This window comes from Phalacrocorax aristotelis, chromosome 4 (assembly GCF_949628215.1).
Source record: "Phalacrocorax aristotelis chromosome 4, bGulAri2.1, whole genome shotgun sequence".
Taxonomy (NCBI): domain Eukaryota; kingdom Metazoa; phylum Chordata; class Aves; order Suliformes; family Phalacrocoracidae; genus Phalacrocorax; species Phalacrocorax aristotelis.
The window spans coordinates 24,235,768-24,253,041 of NC_134279.1; the positions used below are offsets into that span (position 1 = coordinate 24,235,768).

General features: G+C 42.5%; 2 protein-coding genes across 4 annotated transcripts in view; one reads left to right on the forward strand and one right to left on the reverse strand.

Annotated features, from left to right (window-relative positions):
- The window catches only part of CENPC (centromere protein C), a 29,158-nt gene extending 22,128 nt beyond the window's left edge, over positions 1-7,030 (reverse strand). For all 3 annotated transcript variants that reach the window (XM_075090593.1, XM_075090592.1, XM_075090591.1), the window contains exons 1-7: positions 6,870-7,030; positions 4,340-4,386; positions 3,087-3,148; positions 2,687-2,784; positions 1,509-1,599; positions 1,195-1,411; positions 86-289 (exon numbers count right to left, since the gene is read on the reverse strand). In XM_075090593.1, coding sequence (XP_074946694.1) covers positions 86-289; positions 1,195-1,411; positions 1,509-1,599; positions 2,687-2,784; positions 3,087-3,148; positions 4,340-4,386; positions 6,870-6,884 — 734 coding nt within the window. In that variant the 5' untranslated portion in view covers positions 6,885-7,030. The remainder of the gene's footprint in view (positions 1-85; positions 290-1,194; positions 1,412-1,508; positions 1,600-2,686; positions 2,785-3,086; positions 3,149-4,339; positions 4,387-6,869) is intronic.
- A 1,334-nt stretch (positions 7,031-8,364) lies between these two features.
- On the forward strand, positions 8,365-16,828 carry STAP1 (signal transducing adaptor family member 1). Its single transcript, XM_075090595.1, has 8 exons — positions 8,365-8,651; positions 11,109-11,180; positions 11,854-11,967; positions 12,827-12,883; positions 13,820-13,980; positions 14,608-14,736; positions 15,387-15,456; positions 16,331-16,828. The coding sequence occupies exons 1-8, from the start codon at positions 8,514-8,516 to the stop codon at positions 16,439-16,441; spliced, it is 852 nt and encodes a 283-aa protein (XP_074946696.1). The 5' UTR covers positions 8,365-8,513; the 3' UTR covers positions 16,442-16,828.
- Positions 16,829-17,274: the final 446 nt, after the last annotated feature.

The following is a 17,274-nucleotide window of genomic DNA, read 5'->3' on the forward strand; positions in this document are numbered from 1 at the left end:
TACAGATAAAAGCATGTTGCTCCAGTACTCAGGACTGGGTTATTTTACTAGCAAATTATGTTCCATATTAAGCCTCAAAACACACCTTTTTACAAGCGCTCCTGTTGCTACAGCTGCTAAGACAGCCGAAGAGAAAGACTTCTTTTTCTGTACAGAAGACTTAGCAATATGTTCTGTTTCTTGCACGAGAACAGCCGGCTCATCTCTCCCAGTCTGAGGTCCTTCCAAATTTTCAACTTCCACATGGCTCTTCACTGCAGCAGGAGTATTTTGGTCATCAAAATGTAATCTATGCATGAGAAACAGCATTCAAATATAATGCTATAGATCCTGAGTGCACATTAAAGTATCGTGTGATGGACAGATGCTCTCATTTTCTCCTGCTGACAGAGTCTCACTTCTTATGAATGAGCTTGCATTCCGTAAGTTGCAGGAACACAGGCTAGCGGTACTACTTCCCAGCGTAGTAGCAAGTGTCCAAACCAATGAGGCAACATGGGGTCAGCTTGTGACTCTTGATCAAAGTGAGGGCTACCCAGCAAGACAAATTCCTAATTTCAGGAGAACGTGCTTCAGAAATTGTCAGGTTTCTTAGACCGTAGGTGCATTCTCTTCCCAATCTCACACCATCAATGGTTGCAAATGGGATCAGTGTCAGTCCCTCTCTACAATCTACCCCAGAGATTCAGTCCTCCAGGAAAGCAGAAGCGTGGCTGAGACCACTGGCCACTATCGCAGCTGGGCTTCACATTTTCCAGAGAGGAGATAATGATTACAACTGCAGTTGTTCTACTTTGTATAAAACATTTGTTTATTCAGAGCAAGAGGAACAATGACTGCTCATCTCTGCTTTAACAAATTTTTTGTTAACTTTTAAGGTCAACACTGTCAATAAGATTCACTGAAAAAGTCTAGACTGTCTGAGAAGCTGATAATTTGGGGCACTGTCCTGCGAAAAAAAGGAGACAGGCTTCCTGCACTTGGGTACTGCACTTTTGGGAATTAATCCTTATCACCAAAATATTTAATAAAAAACAATTCTGCCCTTTCTAAACCCAGATATGGAAATTTTCTAAAAATTATTTTTTGAGTTCACAATCCAAACTCATAAATGACTGAAACCACCATGTTAATTTACCCTGGGCGGGGGGAGAAGGGGGACATGACACCGCCACCACATTCAGCTCTACTTACATATGTTCAGAATTCTTCACTTCCTCCACAAGAATAGGTGAACCAGCAGACCCATGATCATCCTCAGGGTCCGAAGACACAGCAGGGCTTTCGCATAGTATTTCAACATCTCTTAATGTATTATTTGTTCCTCTTTTAGATGCAGGAGACTCTGGTTTTTTAGAATCAGCTATGTAATCATGTATTGCAGGCTTCAGGGGTGATTCGTGTGACCATCCTACCATATATATAGAAAAGGTTTAATTCTTCTACTCAAAACCTTACAAAATCCCAAGAAATACTTACCCAAAAAACTTAATAATAGTGCTACCAACCTCTGCTGCTGACTCTTTTTAGTGGTGATGCAGGTAAGGACTCTGCAGAGTTGCAGGCTCCTTCCACAGAGTTAGTTAACCCTGCCTTTAGCTGTCATAGACAATAAGAATAATGAGACAAAGTAAAATATTTGCTAAAGCAACAGTATTTTGGCAGGAATATACATTTCTACAGAACACGACATAACTTCCCTTAATTCTTACTCATTTGAAGCACAGTTCCATTTTAACTAAGTATTTCCATTTTCTATCACCTGAGACTTTCTAAAGCTAACTGTAAATTTCAAACAACAGGTAAAACAGTATGTAAAGTAAAAATCAATTTACAGCTTTGAGCAGACATCCTGCTAGTCCACAGGCAAGCTATTTACTCTTTTCATTAGAATGAATGAATTTAAACGATTTAATTCACCTTTATTAAGTCAGGCTGAGGTTTTGCAAGAATTACTTTGAGATAATGCTATAGTCTAAAATCAGACTAAAGTAAAGAAACACCATTGTAAAGGATGCCCATTCTCAACACTGTCATCAACAGAATATCCTGTTTTTACAAAAAAGTACTAGAATTAAAATATTAAAACTAAATACACAGACTAGATTATTGGCATCATTCTTCCAGCAGCCCATTAACATGTCCTTCAACTTGTTTCCACTCTTCAACTAAGTTACGGATATACAAAATTATTGTACAGATAACTGTTTATCAGAAGATGATAAGCTGCTTTTATTCAACAACCAGCTTTCAATTTTACTATCCACCAGATAGCTAAGAGCTGGGTCCATCTACCTGGCAAAGTCACTGAAACCAACCCCAACAGAGTCCAAGACAGCCATACCCACCACCAGTCACAAGACAGTGTGCTTCAATCTGAGACCATGAGAAATTTAACTATCTTGGACAAAAAGCTGAAAAAGCTTTCATTAGCAAAAACCCAAGAAAATATGCCTTTAAATAAATCTAGTTATAGATTATTTACTATTACAGCACATCAAACTAAGAAAAAAGCATTGCCCACAACTGTTACAGAAATTTAAATGATAGCCTATATACTAATACAAGCAATATAGGTAGCTTATTCATTCAACCCTCATACAAAATTAAGTCCTACAGAACTAGATTGATACCCAAACGAAACTGTGCCCAATGCTACGTTGTGACACTGCCATAACTAACTTACCCTTTGGCTCTGTACTGAAGTCCTCTTCTCGTTTCTGACAACAGGAGTTGAGCAACAGGTTGAACTTGGAGAGTTTATTGTAAGATCAGTGCCACAACCTATAAAGAAAAAACTATAAACAAGGGATTCTTGAATTGTCCAGGACTCATGTATTATAACAAGTTGCTAAGGCTCATTAAGGTCACGTAAATCCAACAATTAAAGACTACCTTTATCAGACAGCTAGGACAGGTTTAAGCACCTGCAAAGGAGGTGCTTTTAAAGACTGTAAGAAAGACACTATTTTTATCCATTTTATCTCTATCTCTTAATTTCTATTTCTTTACCACTAAACATAATACAAGGAAAAAATGAATTTTTTTCTTTAACCAGCAAATTATGCAAAAAAATAAAAGCTTACTTTCAAAACAATCCTGTATGAGTTTCAGAATGTTTTGACCTGGCTGTACATCAATCTTATTTCTAGAAAGAAGAGGAGAAAAAAATATTTTCAATCAAAACTATTAAATGTTCCTATCCCAGCAACTTAAAAAGTAGTAAAGCTCTTACTAATTAATATTTCAGATTATTATTTCCACTAGTCCCATCATTAATACGTTTTACCTACAATTTCCATGCATAGATATCTGCAAAGAAGCTTGTCTAAATAAGGATCTCAGGAGAAAAAGCCCCACTGTCACAGAATATGATGAGAACAAAGAAATCTCTCTACATAAAAGAAAACATACAACTACTGCAACAGCCCTCAGGTAGAAGAGCTTTGGGATAAATAGAGATTCTCACTTGAAATAAATAAATTTTTTAAAAAATCAATTCTCAAGTAACATTGCCTACACAGTGATACAGTCTCAGCAGACCCAGAAATGAAACGTGTAGGCTGCACATCTATCCCTTCACACAAGGACTCACCCTCTGCTTTTCTTTCTACCAATTATCCACAGTTACTCTGTGCTTTTACAGAAGTTTCAGCAGCCTGAATTGGCTTGCAGTATCAAATCCGTAAGCAAGCGAACAGCTCAGCTACTTGGATTACCATTTCAAACCTCCCCAGGACAAATGAAAATGGGAGAAGTGATCCACTAGCCACACCATGCTGATCAAAACCGAAATAAGAGAAAAGCCATGGAGTATTTCTCCCATAATGACTATTACATGCCTTTAAAAACAGGTAATTTGGTAGATTTTGTAATCTCATGAATGACTCGTCTAAAAACTGATTTGAGTAACAAAAGCTCACTGACATGCCTTTGAAGAAATCCACAGCACTGCAAACACTCAAACTCACCTCTAAGGCTTATCAGTGAGGGCCAAATAAGCTACAACTCTACATGGGCTTCATGTCTCTAACTCTTGAAAAGCAAAATATTTGCACAGACTACTGCTTTGGTGCTCAGACAGCCTAGTTAAGGGGTAGCTTAGGTACAGCTACACTACAGCCTGCTGCCTCAGCAGAGGAATACAAAAGAAATCCTTGGTGCTTTGTCCCCCAGCAGTTTGTTCCTCCAACCACTAAGAAATACAAGAAGTTTGGGAAATATCATCTGATCAGTTCAATACGATACACCCAATTGTTCTGACATTAGGCTCTCTGACAAAAATCAACACTTTTTCCAAACAACTGTATACAAGAATAAAATTTTAAACATAAATTACCTTACTCCATGGCAGAATCTTGCTCTGTAGTCTTTTTTAAAATGATTCTGTGAATAAATAAGAATCCATTTTTACTAAGCATGATAATACCAGACAGAAAAATAAATAAGCGACCAACCCTGTTTCTTGTATAAGCAAATCTCCAGGTTTCTCGATCCATCTGAAACTAGCGGGAGTTACTGCAGACTTGCTCTTCTTAGAATGCCGCAGTACCTACAGCCCCTGTAACAACTGCCAGAAATGCAGCTTTCCTCAAGAACCATCAAGCGTCTGTTGAATTTAAAGTCAGAGAGATGCCGAGAGGACTCATATGACAGAAATCATAGAGAATCTAAGGATTTGGTTAACATTTCTGTGATGACTACAAAAATAATCTTTTAAGTAAGGAAAAGGAACGAACCACAAAGCAAGCTAGGACACAACCTTACAACGCATCTGCTGCTCCGTGAGAACTGCTCACATGGGGATTCTTACCCTGTGTTTGTCACAGGCAAGACCACGGTGACAGGCAGTGAAAGCACGTCAGCTGTTCCATGGTAAAAGGTAAAACTAAAGTCTCAATTAACACCCAGTATGTCTTTATATACTTGAACCCCGAGTATAATCAAAGTCACTCAAACAGCAGACATGACTCCAGTCATCTACTACAACAACTAGCGTAGCAATAATTCAAACTACACTATGGTAGTATGTACGTAGTATGGTGTCACTGGGCAGGCATCACCTTCAATACTTGGCTTGCTGAAGGCTATGGTTTTGGTAAACATTTGGGCCCTGAGTTTGCCTAGTTCCTTTTACAGACTTTAATCTTTCTAATTGGGCGCTCCTGGGTTGGGTTAACAGGGGGAAAAATATAGAATCTTGTACGGGTTTGTAGTATTAGCTGTGATCTGTTAATAATGTGAGGATGTAAGCTTGCGCTGAAGAGGGGGAGGGGCCACTTAGTTACTCATTTTAGCATTATCAATACCAATATCCTATTGGTATAGGTTGGCCTGTTGAAGGTGAGGGAGTCGTATTGATTTTAGATTTTCTAGGTGTAGAGCTTTGGCGCACTCTTTGTTGGTGGCTGCTTAAGGGCCTACAGTTTAGATAATTCATGGGCAATCAGTTATCCTCCATAGCAGACAGTTCTCTTTTTTAAAGCAGCTGTACCTCCTTTAAATTGCTCTTGACCTACTACATGGGGGTTCGGTTAAATTGTCCGTGGAGAGGGGTCAAGAGGGAACTTAGATTCGTTTCACAGGCAACCAGCTATCACCCAGCTCGACTGGCTTTTCACCTCTACTGGCAGGTCATCCCACACTTTTGCCACAGAGACAGGTTTGCTCAGATAGCTGCCTGGAAGTAGCTCGCTTGGGTTTCGGGATGGCAAGCTTAAGTTCGCTTCACTTGGTTGTTCTGTAGTAGTGTATACTACAGTACACTATCAGCTTTACTTTCTTCACCAACAAATGAAATAAAGCCTACTGAGCTGGGAGCTGACAAAGACTGTAGAGGATAAAAACAGAAAGGAAGGGCAAGTCACGAAAAATTAAAGAGCTAAGCAGAGTGCAGTTTTTTTACCCATGTGACATTAAAACGTCTCAAAAAAAAATCTGTTTGGCTAAAAAAACAATTATGACCTTTTCTTCGTTTGTGTAAAGTGGAATAGAGTGTATGTGCAGCGTGGAGATTATCTAGTCCTAATACAACAGAATTCAGCACATTTTTCCTAAGTTTGCCATACTGCTATTACTTTGCCCTTCTTTGTCATTCCTCTTTGGATATTACTTCCAGTAAAAATAACCAAAACCACACTGCAAATTTTCAACATCAGCTTAAAATGACAGGAAGAAACTCTATGTCACACAGGAACACAAGCGACCAATAGCCATTGCTTCGGCGGCGGTGCAGAACCACACGCCAGAGCAAATCAGTCTCCCGGCCTTAAATTCTCCTTGGGGTGGAGCGCAGTGTAATCAACTACCGAGCAAGTAACCTTCCATATGCGAAAATGAAAAATCCCTGCAACAGATCTAAAAGAGCTTTTAACAGTTTATTTATTGTTACGTTTGTACCCCGCTACGCCGGACGAGCTTCTGAAGCTTGAGCTCCCCGCGTACCTCTGACAGGGGGCGGCGGGAGGCAGCCGAGCACGCCTCCCGCACGCCCGGCCAAGCGCCACCGGTTCTTCCTTTACACGCCAACCCGCGAGAGGACGATCTCCAGGGCGGGGGGACGGGCGCAGCTGCCGGAGGCCCATGGGAGGGGGGGCTCCCCACAAACCAGCCCCCGCAGCGGCAGCGCTTGTGCCGGCGCCCGGAGCCCGGAGCCCAGCGGGAGGGCGAAGCACAGCGCTGACATCGGCACCGCGCCCCTCGGAAGCGGGTGAAGCTGCCTCACCGCCCACCATCGGGGCGGAAGGACGGTCCCGCCCGCGCCGCGCCCTGAGGAGAGGCCGCGCTCCGGATGATGCGGAGGGGAACGGCCGCTGCCCCCAGCACCCCCCGCCCCGCCCCCGCCGGTTCCTCCGCGCCCGCGCTCTCACCAAGGCCTCCGCCATCCCGGGCCGCCGCCAGGAGAACGCAAAGAGACAGACAGACAGACAGACAGACGCAGGCAGGCAGGCAGCCCGCCCGCGGAACCCGCCCCTTCCCCCGTCCCACCGCTTTCAAACCCCGCGCGCCTGCCTTCCCTCTGCGCGCGCGCCCCGGCGACAGCCAGCGTGCCGGCCACGCCCCCTCCCCCCCGCCCCATTGGCTGACGGCCGCTGGGCGCCGAGGAGGGCGGTTGGTCGGCGCGCGCGCCCCCCCCGAGGGCCGTTGCCGCGCCTGCGCAGGAGGAGGCGGCTGCCCTTCCGCTCCCCAGCGGCTCTGCTTCCTTGAGGGGAGCCGGCAGCAGCGAGCGGCGTCTTCACCCACGGGGAAGGTGGGCCGAAAGCTTCGGGTTTCTAAATGCTAGAAAACATCTACTGTCACCGCAGGGGGGCGCAAATTTTTCTTTAAAACACTAGCGAAGGACTCAACAATGTGCAAGAACACCTGCTTGAGAACGTAACGCCACGATATCCACAATATCTTACAGTATCTGCAAAAGACAGCCCAAAACTATAATTTGAAATGAAGCTTTTTATCGCACACTGGCAAGCAGTGGACTAAGTGCTGGCTTACCATCACCAGCCTTGCCAAGCACAGGTGCAGGTACTCACATTCATCAGCTTTTGTGCAACATTCAATTGCAAAGTCGAATTCTGCCATTTAAACACAACTGAACATGTACAAAAAATCTGCGATTTTGCAAAAATCTGAGAAAAAGTACCTGTTCCCAGTCATGTTTACAGGTGACATGTCAGGCCCCTCTTCTGCTAGAGTTGGTTGGCCACTGTCTGAACTACCACAGATCACCTTACCAGCTAATTATGTACTCATCTGACACCTACACACAGCTGAGAAATAGAAAAGGTCATGGAGATATTCAACAAAAAACAAGCCTTTTTTTTAATATAATATTTGCTTCGCATTTAGTAGCAACCAGCATCAAAACACTAAGTCTCTTCATCCCCATTCTTTCTAACCTCTCAGGGGAAGGCCAGAAACTAATTTAAACCTCAGGATTCTGTGGCAGAAATTTCACCCCTCATTCCATCAGGACCAACCACTTTGTTCCTGAACTACCATTTCCCTTCACAATTTCTTTAAAGGCTTTGATATATTAGCTCTTTCACAACGAAGGTCTTCTTCCTACATGCACATTGCAAAGTTAATACCAGGCTCCCCCATGGCAGTAGCCCATGAGAAGTCCAGTGCTGTAAGCCATAAAAGCAGGCTTTTATGCCATGAGCTCCAGGTGACACCCATCACAGTAATGACGCACTTTTGTACCAGCATGCTCATTATTTGAATGTCTCCCCTTGAGCAAACCTGAGGAGAACACTCTAAAGGAAAGATGCTTTTAATCCATTCAGTCTGGTTCCCCCCATGACCACACACCAAGCAAAGAGTGGGAGGTGTGCACTGACCTAAAACCAACTACGGAGACTTCCTCTTCAAGATGCTGCTTTTTCACCCCTCACTGGGGTGAGTTCTCTGGCTGCGGCTGATACGGAGCAGACTGAGAACAACAGGAGTGGAGGGGGCTGGGGAGAAGAGCACAGCAACAGAGGATATCCATATATCCTGCTGATATCCAAAGGATGCTGCGAGGCATTAGGGAACAGCCCAAGGAAACTCCTCAACCAGCCCCCCGGCGAATCTTCCAGGAGAGACAGAGGATCACTGGTCTGCCTTTGTACTTCCAAGGTTACCTGTCTGTCCGGCACTCGAGATGCCAGGTAAGGTGCACTATCCCGGGAAGTGGATGTGCTGAAATATTTCTTCAAAAATGGATTGCCGCGAGCTATACATCTGTCAGGGGAAAGGTTTCTCAGCACTGGCTGAGACAAATGGTTGCTCTGAAATAATGATATCTAGTTATTTCTGTTCATAATACTTGGGGAGGGGGAGTAAAATAAATTATGCAAGGTAACCATCCATATCTCCAAGATCCCATTATAATCTACTATTACCTACTGAAATGTGGATAGATTTCATAGCTACCACCATGGCGGAAAGCTAGTGCAATATTTTTAATACCAAGAGCAAAGTTTGTGTCAGAGCAATATAACCATGTCATCCTCTGTTTACTGGAGAACACTATCCATCCTGAAGTCTTCAGTGACACGCAACCTGAAGTATATGTGAGATTCTCTACATGTTTGTTTTTTTTTCTTGTTAGTAAGGGCTGATGATTTAACACGTGGACTAACTGCGAAAACAGGACTTTTTGACCCAAGATAACTATTTAAAACACAAATCTGTAAACACCTACATGCTTGTAACATTACAACAGCATGTATGTTCAGAGTATGTCCCTAATCAAGTTGATTGCCCTTTTTAATTCCTTGATAATGACAATCCTGGTACTTTGGGTTACAAAATCATTTTTACCCTACCTATACTCACATCTGCAATTGTAGAAGCACAGACAGAATAGAGAAAGAGTGAGTCCCGCAGTACTAAAGGTAGATATAATCAAAAGACCAATGTAGCATGGTGTTTCACAAACACAGGAACAACCAGGTACCAGAGCAAACAAGAACTCCAAGAAACAAGAAGTAGACTAATAATCTTACCATTAATTCTTCTGCAACACCAGAAATTATTCAACACATTGCTTTGTTGTATCTAGCAGAATACCTGCAAGTTTAATAAAGCTCCCTGTTGCATTCCTTTATGTATATCCTTCTATGTAAAACCTTTTTTCCCCCGAAAAATCCCTCCTTCTGATATGCAGTAACTACTATACTATAATAATAAAAACTAACACAGTAGAGCAATAATATGCAGCCAGTCTGAAGAGACTTATGTGGGACTGACAAGATGTATTATCACTCGAAAGTGATAAGTGTATTATCACTTTTGAGACCTGTCACCGAACAGGAAAACATAGGCATGGCTGTGAAACAACCACAAGTTGTCCTGGGCAACTACTATTACTACATTTCCATAGAGCAGAAAGCCCAGTTCATAAGGTGCAGTTCAAAAATTTCTTGACATCCAGCCCCATACCGTAAGCAAGCATTCACAGCCTTCAGCCAGGGACAGGTGGTTTAACGAGGACATTTACCTTAACACAACACTGCAGTGCTCAGGGGTTGGGGTCCAGAGGCTGAGTGCTACAGAAATTTTACACTAGTAATTTGACAGAAACCACCAGAAAGACTAGTTAAGAGCTAGCAGGGTAAAGAGCAAGGATCACCTGCAGGATACTCTAGGGGATGTTGCTCACCCTACTTTGTATGACCTATCAGGCTTCACAAGTTATTTCTTTTCTCAATTTTTGTGACTGTGTTTTAAATCCCCATTCTCAGAAGTAAAAACACCCAAACAACAAAGAACCCAAAACCTAAATAAAAAGCACAAAATGGGTAAGTAAACTGAAAACTAGAACAGAGCTTCTGTTTTACAGAAGTCACCCTCCCAGTTCAGTGTCCCGTAACAGCTATAGTTCATAGGGTTCACTCATATAGTTCATAGGGCATCAGGGGCACATGAAAACAGAAAAACCTTTCCCAACACTCTGGCATGACTGCATTGTGGGAGAGTTGGAAGAGTCAGACACTCGTATTTACCATGACGTGTTGATTTATGAACATTACTACACATAGTTTAAGGACAAAGCATGTAAAACACCACTTCAAAAGCAAGAAGTCCAGTTAATAGGTCAGACCACCGTCAAGCTCAATGACCTTCTCCTATAGCCAGTAAACTGGGAGGATCAAAATTCAGTGCAAATAGGCACTTCAAGAGAATGGTGTTCATAAGATTGGAGTCTCTACACATGTTCCTCACACTATTTTCCACTTGTATGCCTTTTAGGAAAGCAAGATTTTTAAATGGCATTTATAATATATTTTCCTTCCATTGCATACCCCCTTTAAATTGTTTGACAAATTGTTGACAAACTTTTAAAACATTTGAATTAAAGTTTTCTAGTTCCATGCTGGATTAAGATACTAGAAAACAAAGCCTAGAGCCTATGAACTTTTTTACCTGTAAAGAATTATTTCCTTTTTTTTTTTTGCATAAACTGCCTGCAAAATACATACTTACTCTTTAATGATCTTTAAAATACTGAAAACTAACATGGGGATGACACAGGTTTTTTCTTGGCAGTTCTTTCACTTTAAGCATTTTGTGGGAACTAAAAAGGTCATCTTCACAAACTGACACTTCCTCCTTTCCAACAGGAATTTAGAGTGTATTGGACAGAACTCAGAGGAACTATGCTCTTCTTTTATCATGATAAGAAAGTTCCAACAGTGAGTAATGCGCTATCTTTGTAACTACCCATCTGATTAAGCACATCAGTTATTTTCATGAAGCAATCCTTATGTACTCCAGACACCTCTCAGCACCCTCTCCTCTCATATCTTAAAAAAAAAAAAAGGCTGACATCAACAAAAGCCAGAGTGAAACAAGCTATAGCATATTAATTTGCCTCATCAAAACAAAAAAGGAATATTTTTTTGGCACCTGAGCTACAAACATATCCACATTGCTCCCTAATTTTAGCGAGTGCTTTTTCCTTGGCTGTGCCCAACAGTAAATTTATTGCGGTGCGCAACATGACTTTCCTTTATGCAGCTGAGGAAAAAGTGCTTGTTATTATTACAGTGCCCTCTGGCTGAGGGTTTAGTTGGAGCCACAAAGCAAATACTGACAGAGCTGTCATGGATTACATGGATTACGTGGTTTACTTGTGATTACGAAGATTAGGATGGGAAAAATCCAGAAGATACATTGTTGGTGAGAAGAGCTTCTGTTAGCAGAAGCAAAGGACTGAGCTTTGGCACATCTGTTAATTAAACTTAACCCAAGTTCTAGCAAACAAAAAGTTTAAATCTATTTTCTTCTAAAGAAATTCCTTTGGAGAGCAGCTAGATTTTTGGTGAAAATTACAACTTGTGGTATTTCTCTTTTCCCCCTCCTTAGTACTCACAGAAATTAGATATATCAGCTTTGACTTCAGCAACCAATGTTCATCCAGATGAAAATGGCTCTGCACGGTTCATCCTGCTGCTGTCAAATGGGGAACTAGAACTGAAGGTAAAAAGAGGAAAGCTGTGATCTGTAAGCCAGATGGTACTTTACTCCATCTCCCACAGATACTCAGAGCTCCGTTTTGGTGTGGGAGTAGAGCTACCTTCTTGACATCTAAGCATACAGCCAGCAGTCAGAGAAGGAGGCAGGGCAAAAGAACCTAACACAATGGAAACTGCCCTCGAGGCATTAGAAATTTTTCTCAGGAGTACCTGGGAATACGAAACAAGCAAAACTTGAACAAGAAAATATACAAGAGAAACCACGAAGTACCGCACTGACAGACCCGTGTCACCTGTAAACCCAAGAAGGGGTTAAAATATCTGACTGCCCCACCATTCGGAAGCCATACAGACTGTCATGCTCAGGGACTATCTGGAAGGCTTTATACTTGAGACTAACCTATTTCCTTAGCTGGGCCTTCTCCTTGGCTCCACCTAACTTCCTCCTTCTACTCCAACAGAGCATATGATTTTTCTTTTTTACCTTCCCACCTCTGTCCTCTCCCTCTAATTCAACATGGAATTCAACTGGGGAAGCGCAAGGTGTGATGTACCTTGGCAGCAAGCTCGTTTCTAGGCGTGGTACTTCTAAAAGGGTGAGAGCTACCTGAGGCTTCCACGTGGCATTGGAACAGGCTGCCCAGAGAGGTGGTGGAGTCACCATCCCTGGAAGTATTTGAAAGACATGTAGACATGGCACTTCAGGGCGTGGTTTAGGAGACACGGTACTGTTGGGTTAATGGTTGGACTTGACAATCCTAGAGGTCTTTTCCAACCTTAACGAGTCTGTGATTCTATGAAATATTATACTTTTTTTTTTTTGGCTGTAGTGGTTCTTACACCATAACTTTCTGTTCTCTCAGGCTAGTGACTGTGAACAAGGAAAAGAATGGAAGGGTTTTATTCTCACGGTAATAAAGGTATGGACGAGATTTATATTCACTTCATGTCAAAAGTGCCTATAAGGGGGTTTTGTCTTCACGCATGCCAGAAGTTGGCTTCCATAGGCACAAAGCCGCACTTCTAAGGCGTTTGCACACACTAAAATGTTGAGGGTTCTTGTTGGTTTGGGTTCGGTGGGGGTTTTTTGTTTTTGGTTTGGTTCCCCCGCCCCGAGGAGAGCAAAATTCAGGTTGATTTAACCCCAGCTCATCTGCAAGACACACTTGGCATGGCAGCTAGTCGGACACAGTTCCCAATCCACTGTTTGCTCTCCAGGAAGGAAAAGACTTCTAGCACAAGTCCATACCCTGCAGCTGTGAAAAAGGGAGCCTGCTCTGAAAGAGACAACTCCCATGTCTTTAATGTCTTTATCATGGGATAAAGACGAAACCAAACAAACAGCCAAACCACACACCTGAGAGAACCCCTCACCCCTGTGTTTATTCTACTATTCTTCTTAGCTAAACAAACTTTGAAAATAGCAAGACCCTCTTTGATAACAACTGGTGGAAAAATAAATGAAGTTTGTTCACATTGGCCCAGCTGAATCACTTAAAAAGCTGAGGATGGCTGAAATAGGTTACATTACATTTACGCAGCCTTTTGCAGTATAGCAACTGCAAAATATCGTTGTGGATTCTTACATTAGTCCCACTTCCATCAATGCACATTTTTTCTAAATCAGGACACAGATATCCTTATTTCACTATTCTAACAAAACCACATGTGCAGCATTTTATTCAAAGCAGAGGCACATCCAAACCTTCCAGACTATCACAGCTGCTTAAGTCAAGCAGGTAAGAAAGATTTCTGCACAGCAGCTGCACTCAGAGTTTAGCTGTGGTGTGCACACAGAAACTCATGGTGTTTGTCCACTCTTTCATTTTCTTTTCAATGACACTGTTCACTTTCAGCTGTCAGTTCCACCAGATGAGTCATTATTACCTGACCAACTTAGAAGAATGCATGAAGTGCTAGAGAAGGAAAAGAAAAGAAGGATTATGCTTAACGACTGTTCCAGTGCATCCTTGGACAGAAAAAACCCTCCCAGCAGTACATTGACCACTATGCCAGTGTAAGCTCTGACTGAACTAGGTGAACGACAGCCTGACTAAAGAGCCTTCCCTTCTTCTTTCAAAGTATGATTTCCATGCAGAGGTTCAAAATTGTACATGGGTTGTGTAATATTCAATGAGCAAAATCTACCTCAAGGCCTTTATAGAGATTTCCTAAGGGAAAGATTGCTCCTGCAGCTTTCCTACAATGCCTTTTGCTTTGAAAAGGCCGAGTGCAGCATGTTGCTATGCTTAAAAACCTTTTCAGAAAGCCACACGTTGGGCTGCTGTATCTGCCCTTCTAAGAAAATGCTGATTACCATTAAGAATTTCAAGGTAAGTCTGGGTTACTCTTCTCACATTCTTTCCAACAGTCCAGAAAGCATCATACCTGTACAAAAGCTACACTTTCTCTCTGAGAATGCCAAAGCACTGCTGTCCTGAATTATGCTCCTACAGTAGATTTAACCAGCACAAGTCCTTCCGATGTCCTGCCTCTTGGCAGCCATGGCTAACTACCCTGAGTAAGCCTAGCATTACAAAGAGGCATTAGCCTGGTAGACGGCATCTCTTCACACAGCTCAGAATGACGTGGTCCTGCCAGCGTAACTCGCATTCATGCTGTTTCTCTCCTCCTTTCCGTGCAGGTGCTTCTATGCAGTATCTCGTCAAGGAGCAATAGAGATGTTAGAAAAGAACCCTTCATGTGGGAATTTGATCCTGCGTCCCGGCAGGTACAACAAGAACTACGCAATCACTATCCGACATGAGCTGGAGTAGGTTGATTCCACAACATATTAACCCGTTCTTAACTAGTACGCACTGTATTAAAAGCTGAATTCTTAATACCCAGAGCTGACATATGAAACACATGCCTTGCCTTTAGGCTATTTTGAGAAAGGCAAATGAGGCAGCAGGGGTGGGCCTCAGACCATTTTTTGGTTCTTTTCTCCTACAAAACCAGTTGGATTAAACAAAGCAGCAACAGCAATCAGCCAGCAAAAGCCTGTTTCCTTGGGTAAATGGGCTTCCCTGTTTGCCGTGAAACCCCACGCAGTTTAAGAAATCACACAGAATGAAAATGGAACAAGCCCTACCCCTTTGTAAAATGAACAATGAAAAATGAAAGAGAAGTATTTTCAAACAGTAACTTAGTCTAAAAACACACCACACTTCAACTGAATTACCACGTTTCTGCTTTTGCAGAGCTTCAGAACAAGAGGCATCTGAGACATTAGCAATAACGTTTGCAATTCTCAGTGTTTCTGAACTAAAACAGGAGAAACAAACACTGCCACACACCTTCAGTAAGCTCTGGGGATATTACAAAGCACACCCATTGCTAATGTAAAGGAGTTTGTAATGACAACAATACACCAAAAAGTATTTAATTTTGGACAGCATATCAACTTTCACTTTCTTTCAGTGCCCCGTGCATAAAGCACTACAAAGTGATGTCCAAAGGAACAAGTTACATTATCGAATTGGAAAGACAGGTAAGTGAGCAATCCCCTTGTTGAAGATTCTTAAGCAGGTCTAAGAAACATCACTTTGCAGAAAATCAGAAAAGCTCTAGTAAATTCCTAACCATAATTTGTGAGTCAAAGTGAGTACACAGAGTTCACCTCCCTTGTTAGTCCAACTAACCTCATTTCAAGGAACAAGTTATCTTTTAAGAACAAGTAGGGGGAAAAAACCCCACACCAGCATCTTGTCTATAACAAAACTAAAATCAAACCACTCACAAAATACCCAAAATTGATTAATTTTTCTTCCTGACTTAGGCTTCAGTACTAAGTCTGAAAACTGAGCTCTCATTGCAGCTAGAAGAAATTCAAAATACACTCCATCTAACTTTGAGAAACAAAATTAACTTTGTTGAAGTGTGAGCAAGGCTCTATGGATCCTGTTGTTTGGTTTAAAACAGTTTTCTTCACTTTCTTAAGACATGTTTAACTCACGACCTGAGAAACATCCTATTGGTTTGAAAAAGCATCTGCAGTTACACCATCTGCTGAAAGAGCAGTCACTGAAGAGCCCAACAGCACAGCCTGCGATCGCCCTTTTGGTTTGGTTACACATTTGGTGGAAGAGGAGTTACACACTCAAGGGTCAAAATGTTACTGTAGATTGCAGAGGGTTGTCCTAGATCCCACTGCATCCAAAGGCTGGATGTAAGTCCAGTATCAGTTGTTTGAGAAACATTGCTAGGGATCCCGCCTGCCAGTATGTTTTTGAACATGTATTCTCAACACACTTAGCATGTTTTATTTGGTGGCTTTTTTTTGTTTGGGCAGGATGATTTTTGTTGGTTTGCTTTGTTTTAGGGTTTTTTAGTGCCTTTTTTGTTTGTTTGTTTTGGTGAAACAGGTGACACTTCCAAGCCTTCAGGGTGTTATCAATTACTTTGTGACCCAAACCCGAGGGAAGCTGAAACCATTTGTCATACAGACGCACACTGCAGAGGACCCAGTGTCCTGAAAGCAAGCTGGCTACTGAAGGCACACGCAGTAACGGTCCTGCTAAAAGAGGCACGAGAAGCAGCACAGGAGATAAATAAACAGAAAATAAACAGAAGGCATTCCCCAAGCTACTCTTTCTCAATTGCTAGAACAGCTCTGTTGGCTCTAAACCAAGAATGTGATGCGGCTTCTCCCAGGGGAACTTCTCAGATTTGGGGAGAGCAAATAGCCCCGATTCCTGTAGACGATCAGATGTGGAAAAAGAAGAAAAGACAAGAGTGGGAAGGAGAACATATGGCCCCTGCAAAACTCACTGGAAAAATATTGTATTGATGTTAGGCAGACAGTGTTTGTGGGCTCAGTTCTGTCACTGGCTCACAGTGCAATAAACTCTTTGTATTGAAAACCCAGTTTCTTGTCTACTCACTTGTAACAGGATCAGTGCCATGTATGACATCCCACAGGGACAGCAGGGATGCCTCACCCCTGCTGAGGCTTCGAGCACTGCCAGAGGTGCAATACAGACCAAAAAGCATAAAATACAAGTCTGGGTAGCTTAAACTGGGGGTTCCTCATTCTCTGCAAGGTCATGCACCCCTTACAGGACCTGGAACACCCTGAGTAAGGCGGCTGGTGCGTTTCCCATGTTACACAACTGACGGAGGGTATAAATTTAAGCAAACTCAGAAATCTCCTGCCCAGCTGAAGATTCCCACCCCTTCTACATGCCAGCAGGGGTGTTTGTCAGACCCAGCCGTCAGCTACTTCAGGAAACTAACCAAAATAAGTCAGTGTTCCTGCTGGTTAAGCTCTCTGAACTACCTTCCCCATGAGCTGAGAGAAGCCCATACC